Source organism: Sus scrofa, chromosome X (assembly GCF_000003025.6).
Source record: "Sus scrofa isolate TJ Tabasco breed Duroc chromosome X, Sscrofa11.1, whole genome shotgun sequence".
Classification (NCBI taxonomy): Eukaryota; Metazoa; Chordata; class Mammalia; order Artiodactyla; family Suidae; genus Sus; species Sus scrofa.
This window is the reverse complement of record NC_010461.5, coordinates 57092264-57111665: the sequence shown is the minus strand read 5'-3', so window position 1 is coordinate 57111665 and position 19402 is coordinate 57092264. Positions and strand designations below refer to the sequence as shown.

The 19402-nt window shown below is 41.9% G+C and overlaps 1 protein-coding gene across 1 annotated transcript; it reads left to right on the top strand.

Annotated features, from left to right (window-relative positions):
- Nucleotides 3030–12145, top strand: SNX12 (sorting nexin 12). Its single transcript, XM_001928070.5, has 4 exons — nucleotides 3030–3318; nucleotides 8804–8899; nucleotides 9469–9593; nucleotides 10269–12145. Exons 1-4 carry the CDS (start codon nucleotides 3154–3156, stop codon nucleotides 10369–10371), a joined length of 489 nt encoding a protein of 162 aa, XP_001928105.1. The 5' UTR covers nucleotides 3030–3153; the 3' UTR covers nucleotides 10372–12145.

Below are 19402 nucleotides of genomic sequence, written 5' to 3'. Positions count from 1 at the left end.
ACGAATCCGTCTAGGAACCATGAGGTTGTGGGTTTGATCCCTGGCCTCGCTCAGTGGGTTAAGGATCCGGTGTTGCTGTGAGCTGTGGTGTAGGTCGAAGACGTGGCTCGGATTCCACATTGCTGTGGCTGTGGCATAGGCCAGCAGCTACAGCTCTGATTAGACCCCTAGCCAGGGAACCTCCATATGCCTCAGGTGTGGCCCTAGAAAAGGTGAAGACAAAAAACTAAAAATAAAATAAATAAAAAAATGAAAAACAACTCTTCTTGCTGTCCCTGACACCTGTTCTCCAGAGACAACCAGTATTACAAGTTTATTGAGGTCAAAGATTAAAAAAAAAAAAATACATACTGCCAGGTGCCTTCCAGAAAGATTGTATGGATATACACACTCATCGATACTACATGCCTTCACCAACTTTTAAATATTCTGAACTTGTCTCTTCTCATTTTTCTTTGTACACTGTATGCTGATGATTCCCAAGTCTCTAACCTTGATCACACCCTCGAGCTCCAGGCCAGTGTTTCCAGTTGCCTCCTGGACATCTGGATGTCCTACAGACACTCCAGATTTATCTAAACTGCACTCATTGTCTTCCTTCCCAAACTTACTCTTCTTTCTATAATTCCATTTTTTTTTTTGTCTTTTTAGGGCCGCACCTGCGTCATGTGAAGGTTCCCAGGCTAGGGTTGAATCTGAGCTGCAGCTGCCAGTCACAGCAACACAGGATCCTAGCAGCTTCTGCGACCTACACCACAGCTCATGGCAATGCCGGATCCTTAACCCATTGAGCAAGGCCAGGGATCAAACCTGTGTCCCCATGGATGCTAGTCAGATTCGTTTCTGCTGAACCACAATAGGAACTCCCTGTCATTCCAATTTTGATTGGTAGTACCAGCATCCACCTAGTTACCTAAATCAGAAGCCTAGGAGTCATTGTATCTATTTGTTCCCTCTCCCCTCAAATAGCAGTAATAGCTAATAGTTACTGAACACTTACTGTTAGCACATATTTAATTTAATTTAATTCTCACAAAAACCCCAGAGGTAGCTTTTAGTCTTATTTCCATTTTACAGAGGAGGAAAACTTGTTGGATAACATGTTCAAGGTCATACAGCTAAGGGAGTTCCTGTTGTGGCTCAGCAGTAAGGAACCCAACCAGTATCCATGAGGACTTGGGTTCGATCCCTGGCCTTGCTCAGTGATTTAAGGATTCAGTGTTGCCTTGAGCTGTGGTGTATGTCACAGATGTGGCTTGGATCCCACACCCCTAGCCAGGGGACTTCCACGTGCCGTGGGTGTGGCCCTTAAAAAAATGATATACAGCTATTAAGCAAGGATTTAAACTCAGGCAGCCTAAGTCCATAGCCCACATATTTAAGCTCTATACTATATTACCACTATATCTAATCAAATACAACTCCTATTTTATTTCCTTGATCTCAGCCTTTTCCCTTTTCTCCATTCCCACCACCTGATCCATGTGCTACCATATGTACGTTCATAATTGGTCACATTTAACTCAACTACATTTTCCATCTTGCCTGCAAAAGAATCCTTCTAAAACACAAATCTGATCATGTCTTTTTTCTGTTGAAGATCTTTCTGTGGCTCCCTATTGCCTTCATCATAAAGTCAAAGATCCTTTGCTTTAAATAGAAGGATCCTCTTCTGCCCATCCCCAGCCAGCCTACCTCTCTAAGTACTTCCATTACACAACCTGAATTGATGACAATTTCCTAAAATATCATGCTGTTTCTTAGCTGGATGCCTTTGCATATGCTATTCCTTCTGCAAGAAATTACCTTTCCCCATTTCTACTCCTGGTTGTCTTTTACATCTTTTCATGTGTGTCAAACTCACATAGTTCCTCCTCCAGGAAGCCTTCCCTAACTCCTCCAAGTATTCATGTCCTCTGCACTGCTTTGAACATTCATTTATTTTGTATTTGTCACATTATCATAGTTTTATTCACTTATCTCCCTTTCTAGAATGTTAACTCCTTGAGGGCAGGGACTCTTACTGAACTCTAGGTCTTTAGTATTTAGCACGGTGCCTGACACATGAGTAGTTGCTTAGGAGATATCAGTTAAATTGAATTAAATAACTTAATTGTGAAATTATAGGACCTTGTACTCCGTTGAAAGAATTTCAGGCATAAATGACATGGGAATTTTTTTTTTTTTTTTTTGAGCAGAAGAGTGCTGGTGCAAAGAGGAGAAAGGATGACCTAAAATTAGCACTATTGATATGGGCGCTACTCCCTTTAAATGGGCTATGTGTAAATTTGTCATATAAATACTAGTATTTCTATAGATATTCTCATGAAGACACATATTCTATCTCCATTACGGGCTGCAAGCAAGCAACCTCAGAGTGCCAAGTGTGGAGTTTTGCAGAATAGAAATAGAAGGTATTGAAAGAAATGCCCTTGGTTTGCTGAGAACACTTGAAATTAGCTTTTATGTGGCAACAAGTGGAGGATAAAGATATGCCCAAATTTTCCTAAGAAGTGAGAATGAGAAATCGTCTTTTTTGACCTCATGCTCACTGCTTTTTTGGCACCATAAATAGGGCTCAATTGCGTGTGAAATGAATTGAAACTATCAGTAGCACAAGTGGCTGGGCTGCGTTCTAGGTTCTTAATACTATTGTCGGAACCCCACCCTCCGGAGACCACCCTTCTACTTTCGTGCAAAACCGGTACTTATTCAGGTCACGGGGCTTCGGCCTATCACTGCAGAATCCAAGCTTGCGGGGCAGTGCCCACTGCAGATTGACGCATGGTGTAAGACAATTTCTTGGGCTGAGGAGCAGCGATTGGCGGATCTCGCCTATAGTGCTTCCCAGGACACTAGGGGTGTGCGTATTGGAAATGCAGGTTCCGGGGCGGCCAGTAACACCGCCCGGAAGTCTGAATGAGGCCTCCTCCGACAGCACTTCCAAACGACCTCATGGCCGCTATTCAGAGTGCCCGGCCCCGGGCAGCGGCAGCGTGCGCGTGCGTGCGTGCGTGCGTGGGCGCGCGTACGCGGTGCCGCCGTCAGTAGGTTGGCTGGTTATTTTGCAAGCGGGAGGGGCCGTGCGCGCTCCTGCCTCCGGCTTCTGTCCCCCACCCCCCCTTCCCCGGTCCCGGTTTCTCCTTCGGAAAGATGTCGGACACGGCAGTAGCTGACACTCGGCGCCTTAACTCGAAGCCGCAGGACCTGACCGACGCTTACGGGCCGCCAAGTAACTTCCTGGAGATCGACATCTTTAATCCACAGACGGTGGGCGTGGGCCGGGCGCGCTTCACCACCTATGAGGTTCGCATGCGGGTGAGTCACGGGGTGAGGGAGACAGCTGAGGGAGGACCGGGCGGCTGGGCGGGGAGGAGGCTGCCATAGGGACGGCTAATGGTGGAGAAGGCACTTGAGGGGTCATTTGGGGGTTGGGGTGTTACAGGTTTGCAGAGAGGTCTGCACATTCGGTTGTGGCCCGAGGATACAGAAAACTCCTGAGGGGGACATCAGACTGGCTTGAGGGAAAGCAAGTAGCCATGAGCAAGAAATGAAGCATGACTGAAGGCGGTAGGGAGGATGGAGAGGATTAGAGTGATATATTCAAGGAAATAGGGATCAGAACTGTAGCAACACAAGGGGTTAAGGAAGAGTGGAAAAGAGCTGGTGATGGCAAGCCAAGGCGGGGGTCCCATTACTAAACTAGGTTGTGGGAAGTCAACCTGAAGAGGGGGAACCGGAAGGCCTGGCTTCCTCCTAATGAGGTCTCCCTGGATGATGGCGTTAAGCAGAGCCTGGATTAAAGGGAAGAGAGACACCAGGAAAGGAAGACAGTGGGCTTGGTGGAGAGACTCTTCTAGGAGAGTCCCCTTGGACTGAGTGCTTCCCAGACTTGCGTAGAATTAACATCTGAAGGAGAGAAGTGTTTTATGCTTAAGTTTTCTCAGGTACTACATGCTCACTGGAAAACCTGACCTTGCACTCAGATTGGTGGCTTGTTAGTTGCTGCCCTCATCCTGTGCTGACCCTTTAGATTTGAAGTATCCAGAATGTTTATTTCAATATTTACTGGCTCTCATTTGGGTTTTCTGTATATAAATGGCCGTTTGCCCTTTCTGCTCTAGGTTAACCTTTTGGATTCATTATATTAATCCCTGGTCTGTATTTAACTTTAACATCTGACATTTCAAGACTGCCCCAGGAATGGCTTCTTCCAGTGTGCACTACAGAGGACTTTATTCTCTAGTTCTTAGTCCACAACGCTAGGGTGGAATGTGCAGAGTACATGGTTTGCAGGTTCTTTGGCCCCATTGAAGTGGTTACAGGCAAAAAGTTTGAGAGCCGTTTTCTAATTTTCCTTATGTTTTCTTCTCAGACTAGAGGGCCAGAATATTCTCTATGGACAGCATGCTGCTCAAACAGCATTTGAAGACCTAAAAGAGTGTATGTGCTTTCATTTTTGATTGAATGAATTGAATGAGAGAGTGTGCTCTCCCATCTGGGTTTTTGAAATCAAATTGAGAAATGATCATCTCCAAATTCAAGTTTGGAGAAGTCCAAACTGAAGAAACGCTGATAGCAAAAAATGAGAAAAACTTCTCTATATCAGGACTGTTCGAAATCATCTCTCTGGGGAAGAATGGGAGGTAGATCCCTCAAAATATGATAAAAGCTGGGAATTGTTAGTGGTAGAGAACCTAATTACCTGAGGAAGCCTGGGCGTAACTTGTTCATTTTAAGAACTCTGCTGTAGGGTTTTGAAGACATTGTCTTGATGTATAACCCAAGAACCATAGGGATTATGAACGGAATTGTTCTCTTCTTCAGACTAGTAATAACTGCAGGGACTGTTCATCTGGTGCCTACTGTGAGCCAGGCACTGAATTACGTTTTAGTTTTTTTTTTTTTTTTTCTATCTTTTTAGGGCTGCACCCGAGGCATATGGAGGTTCCCAGGCTTGGGGTCTAATCGGAGCTGTTGCTGCTGGCCTGTGCCACAGCCATAGCCACGCCAGATCCAAACCGCGTCTGTGACCTACACCACAGCTCACAGCAACGCTGGATCCTTAACTCATTTAGCAAGGCCGGGGAATCTGTGTCCTCATGGATGCTAGTTAGATTTGTTTCCACTGAGGCACGATGGAAACTCCAAGTTTTAGTTTTCAAATTCTTACAAAAACACCCTTTTTACAGATAGGAAGCTCAGGAAGAATGCAGTTTAACTTGCCCAAGTACACATAACTAATAAGTGGCAGGGCTGGGATTTGAATGCAGGTTGATCTGATCCAAAGCCCATCATACTCTTTCCACTACACTTTAGTCTCTTTGGCAATGCTTAGTTGCAAAACTTTAGTGTACAAATTTTTTTCTACCCACTAAGCTTTTCATCAGTCCTTTCCACAATTACAAATTGTATAGCGATGATAGGGTTGATTGCAGTTCCTAATTCTGTGGGTTTGAGTTAATTTGTATTTATGTTAATTTGTATGGCTATATAGGCTTTTAATATTTAATATTTTATTCTATTTTAATATTTTATCAAAAAAGAGGAAAGTTGGTAAAATCATCCAGTTTTAAATTGGTAGGCACTATAGGGAGCCTGAGACTCAGAGAATGGGCTTTGAGAGTTAGGCATTGTGTATGGTAGAAGAAAATGGTACTGACATTTTTTCTTTGTATAATAGCTCAGGGAAGGACCCCCCCCCCCCAAAGAAATAAAGAGTCTGGAGAGATGTCCTAGTGACTTCGCATGATATATATGGAGCTTTTCAATTGTCGGTTTTGGGAGTTCTCTTCTGGCTCAGCAGGTTAAGGATCTGGCATTGTCGCTGCAGTGGCTTGGGCCACTGCTATGGTGCAGGTTTGATCCCTGGCCCTGGAACTTCCTTATGCCGCAAGAGTGGCTAAAAAAGAAAAACAAACAAACAAATAAAAAATTCAAATGTCAGTTATCTGGTGGACTTGAATTTGCTCCTTTTTCTCCTTTCCCTTGATTTTGTGTTGATCAGAGCCAAAGGACTCTATATCTTGTACTATACAATCCTGTCTTCCTCATATAATTTGTAGGTTGGAGCTGGGAGAGTATCCCAGTACATAGTAGCCCCTTCCTTTGATGGCTAGGTGCTGAGATGAAAGGACATTATTGTCACCATCGTGTGGGGGGAGTAGGGAAAGAATAGCATTTTTGTAAGTCAAAGGAGGAAGTCCACAAAATGGCAGTGGGTGGTTTCACTGTGTCTTGGAAGAATCTGCTCAGCATTTTTTTTTTCCTTAGGGCCTTCTGTTGGCTTCTGTAAAAGCCTACTATTTAAGGTTCTACTGTTTGGGGATCACAGTATTTGTAATGAACTCTGGTGGAAACTTAGAATTATATGATACTGAAGGGCCTTTTTCTTGCATGATATATTTTTACCCCTAGCTTTATTGGGATATAATTGACAGGTAACATTGTCTAGGTTTAAGGTATACAATGTGATGATTTGATATACATCTATATTTGGTGCAGGATTCTGAGAATGTTCTCTATATTGGCTTATTTTGAATGGTTAATACATGCATGTAGTACAAAATTCAAAAGGTACAAAAAAGATAAACTATATTTATTGGAGAAAAATCTCTGTGTATGTAGACCCACGCAGTTCAAACCTGTATTGTTCAAATGTCAACTGTACTGTAAAAACCAAGTCTTCCTCTCCCCCTTTGCCCTCCAGAGATTCCCCTTTCCGAAGAAGCCACTGTTCTCATTTTCTTATTTATTCTTCTAAGGACTAGTTTCGATAATAAAATATTATGTTACCTGTATCACACTCCACTTTCATCCATTGACATTCCTTGGACCTCAATCCTGAGTAGAGTTGTTAACTAATGTAAGTTGGCCAGTTATTTGCCTTTTGATGCCGTATACCTAGAACTAGATCCTGAAAAGGCAATTTCCAGACTTGAGGACTATAAAGCATGACGTAGGAATGTGTGAAGCTATAGCATAGCTCCAAGATGCTTTTTTTTTTTCCACTCTGAGTTAGTTGTGGAGAAAGGAGAGAAAGTAGTTCTTTTTATTTCCATCTGCCAATTCAAATTGGCTGGTGGGAAATATAGTCAGTATTAATGCATTTGTTTGGCCATTCCTATTTAGAACTTGTGGATAAGAGTGAAGATCAGGGCTTTGGGATTGTTGGGGATTGGAGCCTTTGGAAAATTCTTTTTTGAAGTTTTTTATGGAAAATTCTTAATGATTAAGATGTGAGAATAAGCTGATTTATATCATGGATCAAACTGTGGTAAGCCACCTTAATGTAATTTCTGCAGCACTTTCTGGATAAGGAGAGGGTAAACAGATACATAGGGTCTCTGTTAATCAACTGAATATTCATTGAGTAACTTGCATAGTCTGCTTTTAGGGAGATGTAGAAGTAGTCATGGATCCTGATTTCAATGAAATTATAATTTAGTTATGTAGCAAGACTAACATAATGCATAAAACAATGGTGTGTCAGGCAGTGCTAAAGTATAAGTGTCATAGGAGTTCAGAGGAGAGAAGCAAAGCTGGTGTGGTCAGGACAGATTTTCTGGATGAAATGGGACTTGAGCTGGGACTTGTAGAATGGAGAGGATTTGAACAGGCAAAGCAGAGGAAGGCATACCTAGGAGGTGCTTATCTCGTTCTTTACAGAAAACTTAAATTCACTTTTCATTTGAAAATGTATGGAGTTCTTGTCGTGGCTCAGAGGAAACATATCTGACTAGCATCCATGAGGACGCAGGTTCAATCCCTGGCCTCACTCAGTGGGTTAAAGATCCAGTGTTGCATGAGCTGTGGTGTAGGTCGCAGACATGGCTTGGATCTGGCATTGCTGTGACTGTGGTATAGGCCAGCAGCTGTAGCTCCAATTCGACCCCTAGCCTGGGAACCTCCGTGTACTGTGCATGTGGTCCTAAAAAGACAAAAAAAATGTAATACATGCACATGATAAGTTCAGATTGTACCATGAAAATGTGACCTATCCATTCCAGTTGTCTAGTCTTATTCTCCAAAGTCAGTCACTTTTACCAGTATCTTTTCAGAATAAATATTTAGTTTATATATATGTATATCCCTTTTAAAAACACAGAGGTAGGCTATATATACTGTTCTATACCTTGATTTTAATATCTTTTCATATTGGGGCATAGATACCTTTCACATTATTTTCATAGTTGTATTCCACTGTACATGTGTACCATAATTTATTTAAGCAGTTACCTTTTGATGGACATATATTATTGTTACAAATGAGAAAATTCAGTGAAAACCTTTGTACACACATGTTTATGCATAACTTCAAGTCTGTTTGTAGGATAAATTCTATAAATTCTAAATAGCAAGGGACTTTTTTTTTAGGGTTGCACTTGCGCCATATGGAAGTTCCTGGACTAGAGATCGAATTTGAGCTGCAGCTGCCAGCCTACGCTGTAGCCACAGCAACGCAGGATCTGAGCTGTGTCTGCCATCTACACCACAGTTCATGGCAGCACCGGATCCTTAACCCACTGAGCGAGGCCAAGGATTGAACCTGTGTCCTCATGGATGTTAGTCGGGTTCGTTAACCACTGAGCCACAATGGGAACTCCCGCAGCAAGAGACTTCTAATCACCACATGTGAAGGATGGATGTGGTAAGGATTGGTATTCACACCGTGGTGTTTTGAAAGGGTTATAAGAGCATGGTCCATAGGAGCTGTTTCTTATGTCCTGTTCAAGTGGTTCCGGCAGATGGCTGTCAGGGGCTGAATGTTACTTAGCATCTCTCTTCTCTTTCTTCCCTGTAGACAAATCTACCTATCTTCAAGCTGAAGGAGTCCTGTGTACGGCGGCGCTACAGTGACTTTGAGTGGCTAAAAAATGAGCTGGAGCGAGATAGTAAGGTATGGCCTTTTTCCTTGTGTGGCACCCTTAGGGGAGGAGATCTGCATAGGCTTAGAAGGCATAAGATTATGATCTATGATCTATCTATAAAATCTTGAAGGCAGTAGAGAGGGTGAACACACTCTATCTACCAAATCCCAATATATTGGATTTGGGTGATACTCTTTGAAACTTGAAAGTGCTGTGTTCACGAGAAATTATGAAGAAACAGTATTGCTTGACTTAGTCGCTAGTAAAGTCATACAGCTTAATTCCTATGTTAAAAATGTTAAAAATGGAAAGTAGAGCTAAATTCTTGGATGGTGGTGGACTGTTAAAGAACATGAGGAATGTTTGGACTTTTATTTCCTTTCTTTTGAGATGGCAAACCCGTCTTCCCACAAAAACAGAGTTGAATTAATTTATGACCTGAGCCATCCTGACTGTTTTTATGGTCTCAGTTCCTGCATGATGCCGGCCATGCATAGGATGGACCCTCTGCCTGATAGAAATGAAGTACACAGTGCTTTGCCATCTCATTCCCTCTCTGTCCTCTCTTGTGTGACTGATATTTTGTGTCTACTTTCAGATTGTAGTACCACCACTACCTGGGAAAGCCTTAAAGCGGCAGCTCCCTTTTCGAGGAGACGAAGGGATCTTTGAGGAGTCCTTTATTGAAGAAAGGAGGCAGGGCCTCGAACAGTTTATTAACAAGTAAGTCAAGTTCCTGAGGCTTCCTCTTGCTTCTTTTGCCATCTTGGTCTTTCTGTATGTTTCATCTCTCTCCCTTTTTTTTTTTTTTTTTTTTTTTTTTTTAGGGCCACACCTCCGACATATGGAGGTTCCCAGACTAGAGGTTGAATTGGAGTTGTAGCCACTGGCCTACGCCATAGCCACAGCTATGCCAGATCCAAGCCGTGTTTGCGACCTACAACACAGCTCACAGCAACGCCAGATCCTTAACCCACTGAGTCAGGCCAGGGGTCAAACCTGCATCCTTTGGTTACTAGCCAGATTCGTTTCCATTGAGCTATGATAGGAACTCCTCTCTCCTCTTTTGTAGTGGGTAATATGATATGGTGCCGGTTGTGTGCTGGGCTAACTGGACAGTAAAACGCCATTCCTTTGAACAGAATTTTGATTCTGTACCTTGGGGTCTGTGAAAGCACTGCATGTTGGATGTGTCTAGGGATTTCCTCCTCTCTTTCCCCTCTCTCCTCTTCCCCTCTGCAATATTAGGGTTGAAGTGGTGCCCTGCTGCTGTCTTCTACTTACTTGAACCTCAGGGCCGACTTTGCCCTTCTTCCCCTGTCCACATCAGTACCCCATTCCTCTGTGAATTCTCTCTGATCCCAAATACTACTGATAACCATCTTGGTCTCTTTACAGAATTGCTGGGCACCCACTGGCTCAGAACGAACGCTGCCTACACATGTTCCTGCAGGAGGAGGCAATTGATAGGAACTACGTCCCCGGGAAGGTGCGCCAGTAGGAGCCCCTCTCACCACTTGCCCTCTACTTTCCTGCTGAAATGACATTGGTTTTTACACTAAGCCTCTCTCTCTCTTTGATCTGAAGTTGGCTGCCCGTCCCCTGGCCTGATAAGACTGTCTGGCATTGTGTTCCTTGGTACCTACCATACCATGGGCACTCTGCTAGGATCCTCTTCTCTGAGGAGAGGTGGGAAACCACACAGGCAGATGCCCTTTGCTTGGGGTTGGGGGGTGGGTGGGGGGATTGGACTGGAAGGCAATTTCTTGGGCATTTACCCATGCCAGAAGGCTGACCTTGTGGGGGGCGTGTCTTGTGCTGGTGAGGCACTTGGATACATACTGATGCTGCAAGTCCAGGGGATTTTTCTTACTCTTAGGTTTAACCAGGAACGCCGAGCAGGGAAACATCCTGCCTTTCCTACCTGCATGAACTTTTTCCTTTTGGGGAAGGTGGCAGAGACTCAAAAGCTCTCCTTGTTTTCTCCAGGCCTGATCCCAGTTATCGCAACAGTTTCCTTTGTTATTTTCTCTCTCCCTGTTGCTTTTCATGGTAGTAGTGGTAGAGTCAAAGCAGTCATTTGTGTGGCGCAATGTGTTTGGGTTTTCTGGGCCCATCATGGCTGCTTCAGAGTCAGAAGAAAGCCATAGGGCAGTAGGGGAGCTCCTGTTGCCTAGCCCCTCTCCTTTGTGGCTCCCCACTCTGGCTGCCTGTTCTTGCTCACCAGTAGGCGAGTCATTACCATAGGCTGAGTCAGCAGTTCTCCCTCCCCAAGCCCTTGCTACTTTATGGGTTAGCTTTGCAGGTTTGGTGGCTTTAGGGCTGGGGGAAACTCACCACTGCCAGGTAACTCCCTGAGGGGTTGGAGTGGATCATTTTCCAGGTACCTCCTGGTGGTAGGGAAGGGCATCATCACTCTCTTCCTTCCATTCTCCCTTTCCCCCATTCCATTTAGTGCTGCCACAGGGCAGAAACACATGAACAAACCACACAGTCTGATTTCTCCTAAGCACTTTGAGCTGTTGAATGGGGCTTAGGGGCAAGAGTTGTCACTGCCCTCCCCAGCTTGGTCACAGGGTTATTGAACTGCCTGCACTTGTTTCCCACGGAACTCCAGCATTCTTCCCAGAAGTTGAGCTAGGGTTTGCAAGCTGGGTATAGATTTCTAAATCTTAGAGTCTGAAGCAATTTATCAGGGCTGACGACTTTCCTGGGCTTCTGTCTGGGAGGTAGTGGTTTGTTTGCTGGGGCCCAATATCTATCCCAAATGGTGGCACGGGAGTAGGTTAACTCTGGTGTCAGGTCAAAAGTGGGGGCTCTTTCCTTAGAATCCCTATCATGGAAGGATTGGAGTTCTTTATATAGGGTCTTGGGGGAAAAGGATTACTGATTCTGACAAGACCCTGATCGGAGAGATTAGGATTGAATTTTGACATGGGATTCAGAGGCCATCTAAATGTTGAAGTTCCCTGAGGCAGGTCAGCTTTCTAGCTGCTGGGCCTGTGCCAGGGGCTGAACAGCCCCTTGAGAAAGGCTCTGCTCCCTTTCCCACCTCCCCAATGTTGGTGTTGTTGCTGCCTTTTTCATTTGTATCCTGTTACTTTTTTTTTTTTTTAAAGATTCCTTCTTTCATTGTGCACAAGTGCTGAGAGCCTGAGGCCCCATTTCTGCTGTGTATATATCCTGACTTGGGGCTTTTATTCAGCAAAATGTTCATTCTTCTGTCAGACAATGTCATATTCAACTCTGTTCATATTAAACCACTGTGAAGCAAGCCTCTGTTTTCCTGCCTAAGTTGTAAATTTAGTATTTTTTTAGTTTCTAGGATATTCTGGGTATTGTGTAGAAATCATACAACATGGTCAGTGTCCTTAGGTCATAAGTAAGTTTTACATTTAAATTTTTTAAAAAACAGAATCCTAAGTTGCCTGTAGCAATATTTACCTGTCCTTCTTGCAGCTTGCAATTGACTTTGTCACAGAGGTAATGCAACTGTTTGCAGGAAGTAGCCATAGGGCTCAGTAACTGTGGTTTAGGTCAGATTTAGCAGATTTGGTTTTTAAGCTTGTGGGTTTGTGCTAATTTGGGCAGAATATATTTATAGTATGTGTATGTGTATATATATGTATATGCATATGCTCTGTGTGTACATAAACACATGTGTGTGTGTTCATCCTATAACACTCCCCCCCACACAACCCCTACAAACACTATTCCTTTCATAGTCTTTTTAACCTTAATGGAGACTTTTCCTTTCAAATAGATTTGATGCAGGCAGAAAGGTGAATGAACTCTGAGAACTGTTTTTGTTTTTGTTTTGGTCTTTTTGAGGGCCGCTCCCATGGCATATGGAGGTTCCCAGGCTAGGGGTCTAATCGGAGCTGTTGCCTCCGGCCACAGCCACAGCCACAGCCACAGCAATGCCAGATCCGAGCCGCATCTGCGACCTACACCACAGCTCGCGGCAATGCTGGATCCTTAACCCACTGAGCCGGGCCAGGGATCAAACCCATGTTCTCATGGATGCCAGTCAGATTCATTTCTGCTGACCCACCATGGGAACTCCCAAAGCTAGTTTTAATCATGTAGTTGAGCATGGAAAGAAGGTATAGAAAGTGATGTCAAAACATTATGAATTAAGGTGACATAATGATATTTGGGTCTGTGTAGAAGAGTGGGAGCGGAATTGAAGAAGTTAAGAGATTTTGGTAGTTCAGGAGTTAGATGACTAAAGATATCTGAGGGGACAGGGAAGAATAGCTATTTCTGTGAGATAGGAGAAAGGAAGAGTAATGATAGAAATGCAACCTTCACAGGCAGCAGGGTTGGAAAATGAATTAGAGAATAATTAGAAAAGGCAGCTATAGAATAAAATAGTAACAAAACTTTGGACAGATAACATCGTTTGACAGGTATTAATTAGTAGCTGCCTGTATGTCTAGCCTTATGCTAAAAGCTGGGCTGTGATGGAGCGGAGTGCTTGTGGTACAAATAAAATGATTATATTCTTTTTCCTCATAGACCTTATTATTTCTTATACTTTGGTTTAGGAGATATTTATAGAAGACAAAAACATGCCAGAGATAAAATAAAAGGTCCAGGCACATCTAGTTATTTGTCCAGCTTTAAAAAAAAATAATCAGATCAGGTTTTCTTTGGAGTCAAATGTAACTGGGTCCCGAAAAGAACCCCAAATCCAAGCCCATCAACACCAAGGAGAAAGGGAAGCATACTTTTATAAGGAATTCAAGTTTATGCATGCATGTAGGTATTTACTACTAATTAACACCCTTTATTCATAGCTCAACCTTAACACTGGAACTTGGGGGATGGAGGCTAAACAAATTTTTGAACATAGTAGCTAGATCCAAAAGAAGTCTAAATCTTCACATTCCAAAGGTGCCTTAATGACCCTTTGAACCCTTCTTTGAGGTGAGTTGAGCTAGTATAGAGTGAGAGAGGTGCACACTTCAGGCTTCTGTGGAGCTTGTGTTTGATGAGGTATCCTAGGTAAGACACTTCTGTCTTCAAATACATGCTGTAATAATTTAAGTAAATTTTTTTTTTTTTTTTTTGCTGTGGAAATGCAGACCAGTTGCTCACTGAAATGGATATTTCTTGCTATCCTTGAGGACTATTGAGTCACCCTTGGTCTTCTCTTCTTAAACACATAACAGGTCTAATTTTTCCTCACTTGGCTCATTTTTAACCCTTTTATCTTTATTACTCTGAAATCTTTCCAAGGTCCTTATGTGTCCCTAAGTCATAGAGTCTAAAACTGGACACCACTTCAATTATAGCCTGACGTTTAGGTGGTTGTTAGTCCATTTATACATTGCAGTATTCAAGTTTACTTTTAAAATATAAACACTTTGTGACTAATTTAGCTTGTGGTTCTCTGCCACTCCCTTCCCAACCACCCACCACCCCTCATTCTTCTTATCTTTTTTATTTTTGGCTTGTACAAAAAAAATTGTTCCCTATTTTATTTTCTCCCTTCTCTCTCTCTCCCTCTCTCTATGCTTTTGAGAACAGAAAACTCATTCCTTACAAAATGGACAAACTGGGGTAATCATTAACATTATACAGAATAAAGGAATTTTTAAGTCATGGCAAGCTTTCTTTAAATAGGTGCTTCCTATGGTGGTTTTAAGTGTTTGTATATAGATCATCCAACTACTTGATAAAGAGAAACTGAAGGTAAAGGATTAAGAGGCACTGCCAATTGGAGGTCACTCAGGAATTGGATAAAACAGTAATTCTTAAATGAACAATAAAAAACATTCACAGAAAGTTATGTGTACTTTTTAAGAAACTGTTATTTATTATACCAATATATTTTTTTCTGTCCATATAAGTCAACTTTTTTGATCATTTGTGCTAGTGGAGGGATAAACATTTTTATTTTGTTACGCATTTTTGTTCTAAAATTTAAATATAGGCATGTCTAATATTCATAAGGCTTAAAAAATATTTCCTCATATGTAGTCAGAATGAAGACTCAGGAAGATCTGAAAAGTAGTAGAAAGAGTACTAGGCTTGGAATAGAAACCTGGGTTCTGGAGTTTGCTGTGCTATTGGCTGGCTCTAGTACCTTAGGCGAATTGCTTCACCACATTGGGCCTATTTTTTCAGCTATAAAATGAGGGATTTGACTAAATACATTAGGTATCTTAAATCTATAATGTTTATTTTTTATTTTTATTTTTTTGGCTGCACTCACCACATATGTAAGTTTCTGGGCCAGGGATCAAATCTGTGCCACAGCAGCGACCCTCGCTGCAGCAGTGACAACACAGGATCCTTAACCCACTGTGCCACAAGGGAACTCCCAAATCTCTAATGTTTATGATTTCTAACCCTTGCCAAGGAGTTGAGAAACCCTGGAGGTGATGCCACCAAAAAGGTGAAAGCACAGTTTTCCCCCTGTGATGGAGTTTGCTATTGTGCAGTTAGTGTTCTCTCCTAGAAATGAATGACTCTTCACTTACCCTGATTAGATTTTGTTTGCCCACATCTTGTTGTGTCACGTCATGGGTACTCCACTGAATCTCAGCATTGAAGTGTTGATTTGATTTATAGTTGCCCTAATTTTATTTTAGAGCTTTCCACATGAAATTTTTAAATGAAATAGTCACCTCATAACTATATAGAACTATTTAAAATATATAAATTATAACTGTTGACCTGATTACAAAAGTGCCCATTTTGTTGAAATGTTTTATTGTGGTGATAAAAGTTCAAAAGTAATGCTAGTTAACAAAATTCAAACAAAACAAAAATGTGTAAAAAGTGAGATTCTCCTTAGTCCCTCTCCCTACCCCCATTCCTCAAGAATAACTTAATTTGGTATGTGTCTTCCTAGACATTTCTCTATACAAATATATGTATATGAAAGATATACATATATTCATACATATACATCAGTAAATACCCACACACTTGTATACACAAAAAACAATATAGTTTTTTTAAAAAACAAAATTGAATATTATATGTACTATTTTGCAACTTTTTCACTTTGTAATATGGTATGAACTTCCTCTCACATTAGTACATGGAAATTTAACTCATTTTAAAAAAGGATGGCATCATGTTTCATAGTATAGTTGTATCATCACTGAATGATTCACTTACTGGTGGAAATTTGTCTCCAGTGGTCCACTATTATAAGTAATGCTGCATATAACCTTGCTCATGTGTTGTAAGTATTTCTGTAGGGTAGATTTTGAGAGAAAGAATCCCTGGGTCAAAGGATGTGTGCATTTTACATTTTGATAGGTACTACTAAGCTACTTTCTTATAGAATGTAGTTTAGATTCCCACTTACAGCAAATGAGAATTTGTTTCTTCACAAAAGTGGAGAATTCCCTGTTTCCCTAAAAAAGTTTTCTTTGCTAAAAGTGGAAAAATATTAAACAATTAATTATCCAAACTATTTGATAAAAGTTGTATTTCTTAGTTTTAATTTGCATAATTAGTTGTAACGATACCACTATCAGGTTTTTTAATTTTTCCCCCAGATTTCATTTGAGTTGTCCTAGAAGCAGTATTTATTGCTTATTGAGCATCTTCACTATAGAAAAACCAAAAATCTCAATTAAAGGGCCAGGGTGTTCCTAGCTTTCATTCCACCTGGCTTTGGGGGAAACGAAGCAATTAGTCTAGTGGTAAAGTAACATTATCTGAAGCGCTGTCACTTGTCTGAAGCGCTGTCACTACCAATATTTTTTTTTAAGGTTGGTACTACTTGAGGCCAACCCCAGAGCCGCACTGACAGCTCAATACAGAAGACTCATCTGCCCTTAGGGCCAACCTCCTTGGAAACTCAGGGAAATATTATTTTGCCTCTTGGGCCACGATTCCTCTAGCTTGGATCTCCTTCTTGATTGTTTATCTCGGATTCCAAACCTTAAGATTACATACAGGGACAGAGACGAGGACAGTGACGTAGTAGTAGTACGAGATGGCGATTGAGCTGGAAGGCGGACTTACCAGGCCTCCGCTCTTCTGGTTGGCTATCTACATGTCAGTCAGAAGTACTGGAAAGTCTGACTGGTCCTATGCAATGGAAAGCACATACTCTCCTCTGATTGGCTTCTTAGTCGAGGGGGTGGGCCACAGGAGGACCTGCTGGTTGGCTGGAAGGGAAGGCCAGTAGGGACCTGTGGCGCTGCTTTAGAAAGCAAAGCCTCTCTCAGGGTACCTGGAAGAGCCGGCGGGGTTTCCTCCGAGCTCCTTCAGTTTATTTGGTAACTGTCGGCACCTCCGCAATCTAGCTATCCTCTTACCCCCTCCCTCCATCACCCCAAGCCCCTTCACGCTTAGGCGTCTCAAGGGTGTCTCCGGGTGTGCCACCGCGACTCTGGCTGTAGTCTCCTTGTCTGGCGCTTAGCGGGGCCATGCCTTACCCTGCAGGGCTCCATTCAGCAGCTCCGAGCTTTTCCTCTGATGTGGCCTGGGGAGTGGGGGATCAGGGACCCGGACCCTGCAGGGCTCCATTCAGCAGCTCCGAGCTTTTCCTCTGATGTGGCCTGGGGAGTGGGGGATCAGGGACCCGGAGTGGGGCAAGAGTTTGTTGGCAACAAGGAGGGGGTTCATGATGGCGGAAGCGGGAGAGGCTGGGCTCTGCAGCCGTGAAGGGCTTCTTTGTATTAAGTCCCAGTAAGGGAGGTGCCTGATCCAGAAAGTTCCGCCACCCGGATGGCCACCACCATTTGAGCCATCCATCCCCTTCATTGCGTCATTTCACCCCTCGTCGCTCCTTCCTAGACTCATTAGGTCCAGAACCACTGCAGCAAATACATTGTTCCTCTGAGCCTGGATTCAGAGCCTTCCCTTTTCTTCCTCAGCGTCAGTGGACTTGACCTGTTAACGACTTTATTCCTTTCTCCTAATTATTTTTAATTACACTAGTACATTCTCCTTGAAAAAAAAAAGAACCCTCAAAACATTACACATAGATGGAGCTAAAGTGCACGTTGGCCATTACCCACAACCCTAGTCCTCTCCCCCTTCTGAAAGGTAGCCATTGTTTGTTTTTTTAAAGACAATGTTTTTTTTTTTTTTATTTCTGTAAAAAATGTATACCATGCTGTACATATCTTTTTAATTAAAAAATTTTAAATTATATATTTTTAAAAATTAAAGTAGAGTTGACTTACAATCTTGTGCCAATTTCTTTTGTACGGCAAAGTGACCCAGTCACATACGTATGTATATATAATGTGTATATATATATATACACATATGTGTATATATATATATATACACATTCTTTTTCTCATACATTCTATCCCAAGGGATTGGATATAGCAAAGTGACCCAGTGGTATATATATATGCATATATAATTATATATATACATACATGTGTGTGTGTGTATACACACACACACACACATTCCTTTTCTTTTACATTCTATCCCAACAGATTGGATATAGTTCCCTGTGTTGTACGATGTACATGTCTTGAAACTATTTTTCATTCAATGTTTTGGAAACATTTTAATTGGGTTTACTTCATTTTTTTTTAAAGTGGCATAATATGCCATAGAATGGCTATTACATAGTTTACTTAACCATTGCTTATTGATAGACTACTAGATTTTATCAATTTTTTTTTTTTTTTTTTTGCTTCTACAAGCAGTCCTGCTATGAACATTCCTGAACATACTTTTAGTCAGAGTTTCTCTAGGGCAGTGGCCCTCAAGCTTTTTGATGTCAGGACCCCTTTACATGCCTAAGAGAATTTGTTTATGTATGTTTATATCTACCACTATTCAATGTATTAGAAATTTTAAAATATTCATAAAAATAACAGCAATAGCCTATGTTAACATAAATAATATTTTAGATGAAAAGTAACTTTTCCAAAGCAAAAAAAAAAAAAAATTAGTGGGATCAGTAAAACTGTGCTACGTTTTTTGCAAGTCTAAAGTCTTTAATAGAGTTAATAGGAAACATCTGGATTCTCATATCTGCTCTGTACTTAATCTGTTATGATGTTTTGGTTGAAGTATATTACACAGATGTAATTAGAAAAATGAGGAGTATTTTAATAGCCTTTTCAGATAATTGTGGATATTCTTTAATACTATATCAATTCTCAACAAGTGATAGTTTTTTAAAGATTATTTTTTTTAAAGATTACTTTTTTTTCTTTTTTTTTTTTTTGTCTTTTTTGTCTTTTGTTGTTGTTGTTGTTGCTATTTCTTGGGCCACTCCTGCGGCATATGGAAGTTCCCAGGCCAGGGGTTGAATTGGAGCTGTAGCCACCGGCCTACGCCAGAGGCACAGCAACGCGGGATCCGAGCCACGTCTGCAACCTACACCACAGCTCACGGCAACGCCGGATTGTTAACCCACTGAGCAAGGGCAGGGACCGAACCCGCAACGTCATGGTTCCTAGTCGGATTCATTAACCACTGCGCCACGACGGGAACTCCTAAAGATTACTTTTAATGTGGATTTTTTTTTTTTTTTTTTTTTTTTGTCTTTTTGTCTTTTGTTGTTGTTGTTGTTGCTATTTCTT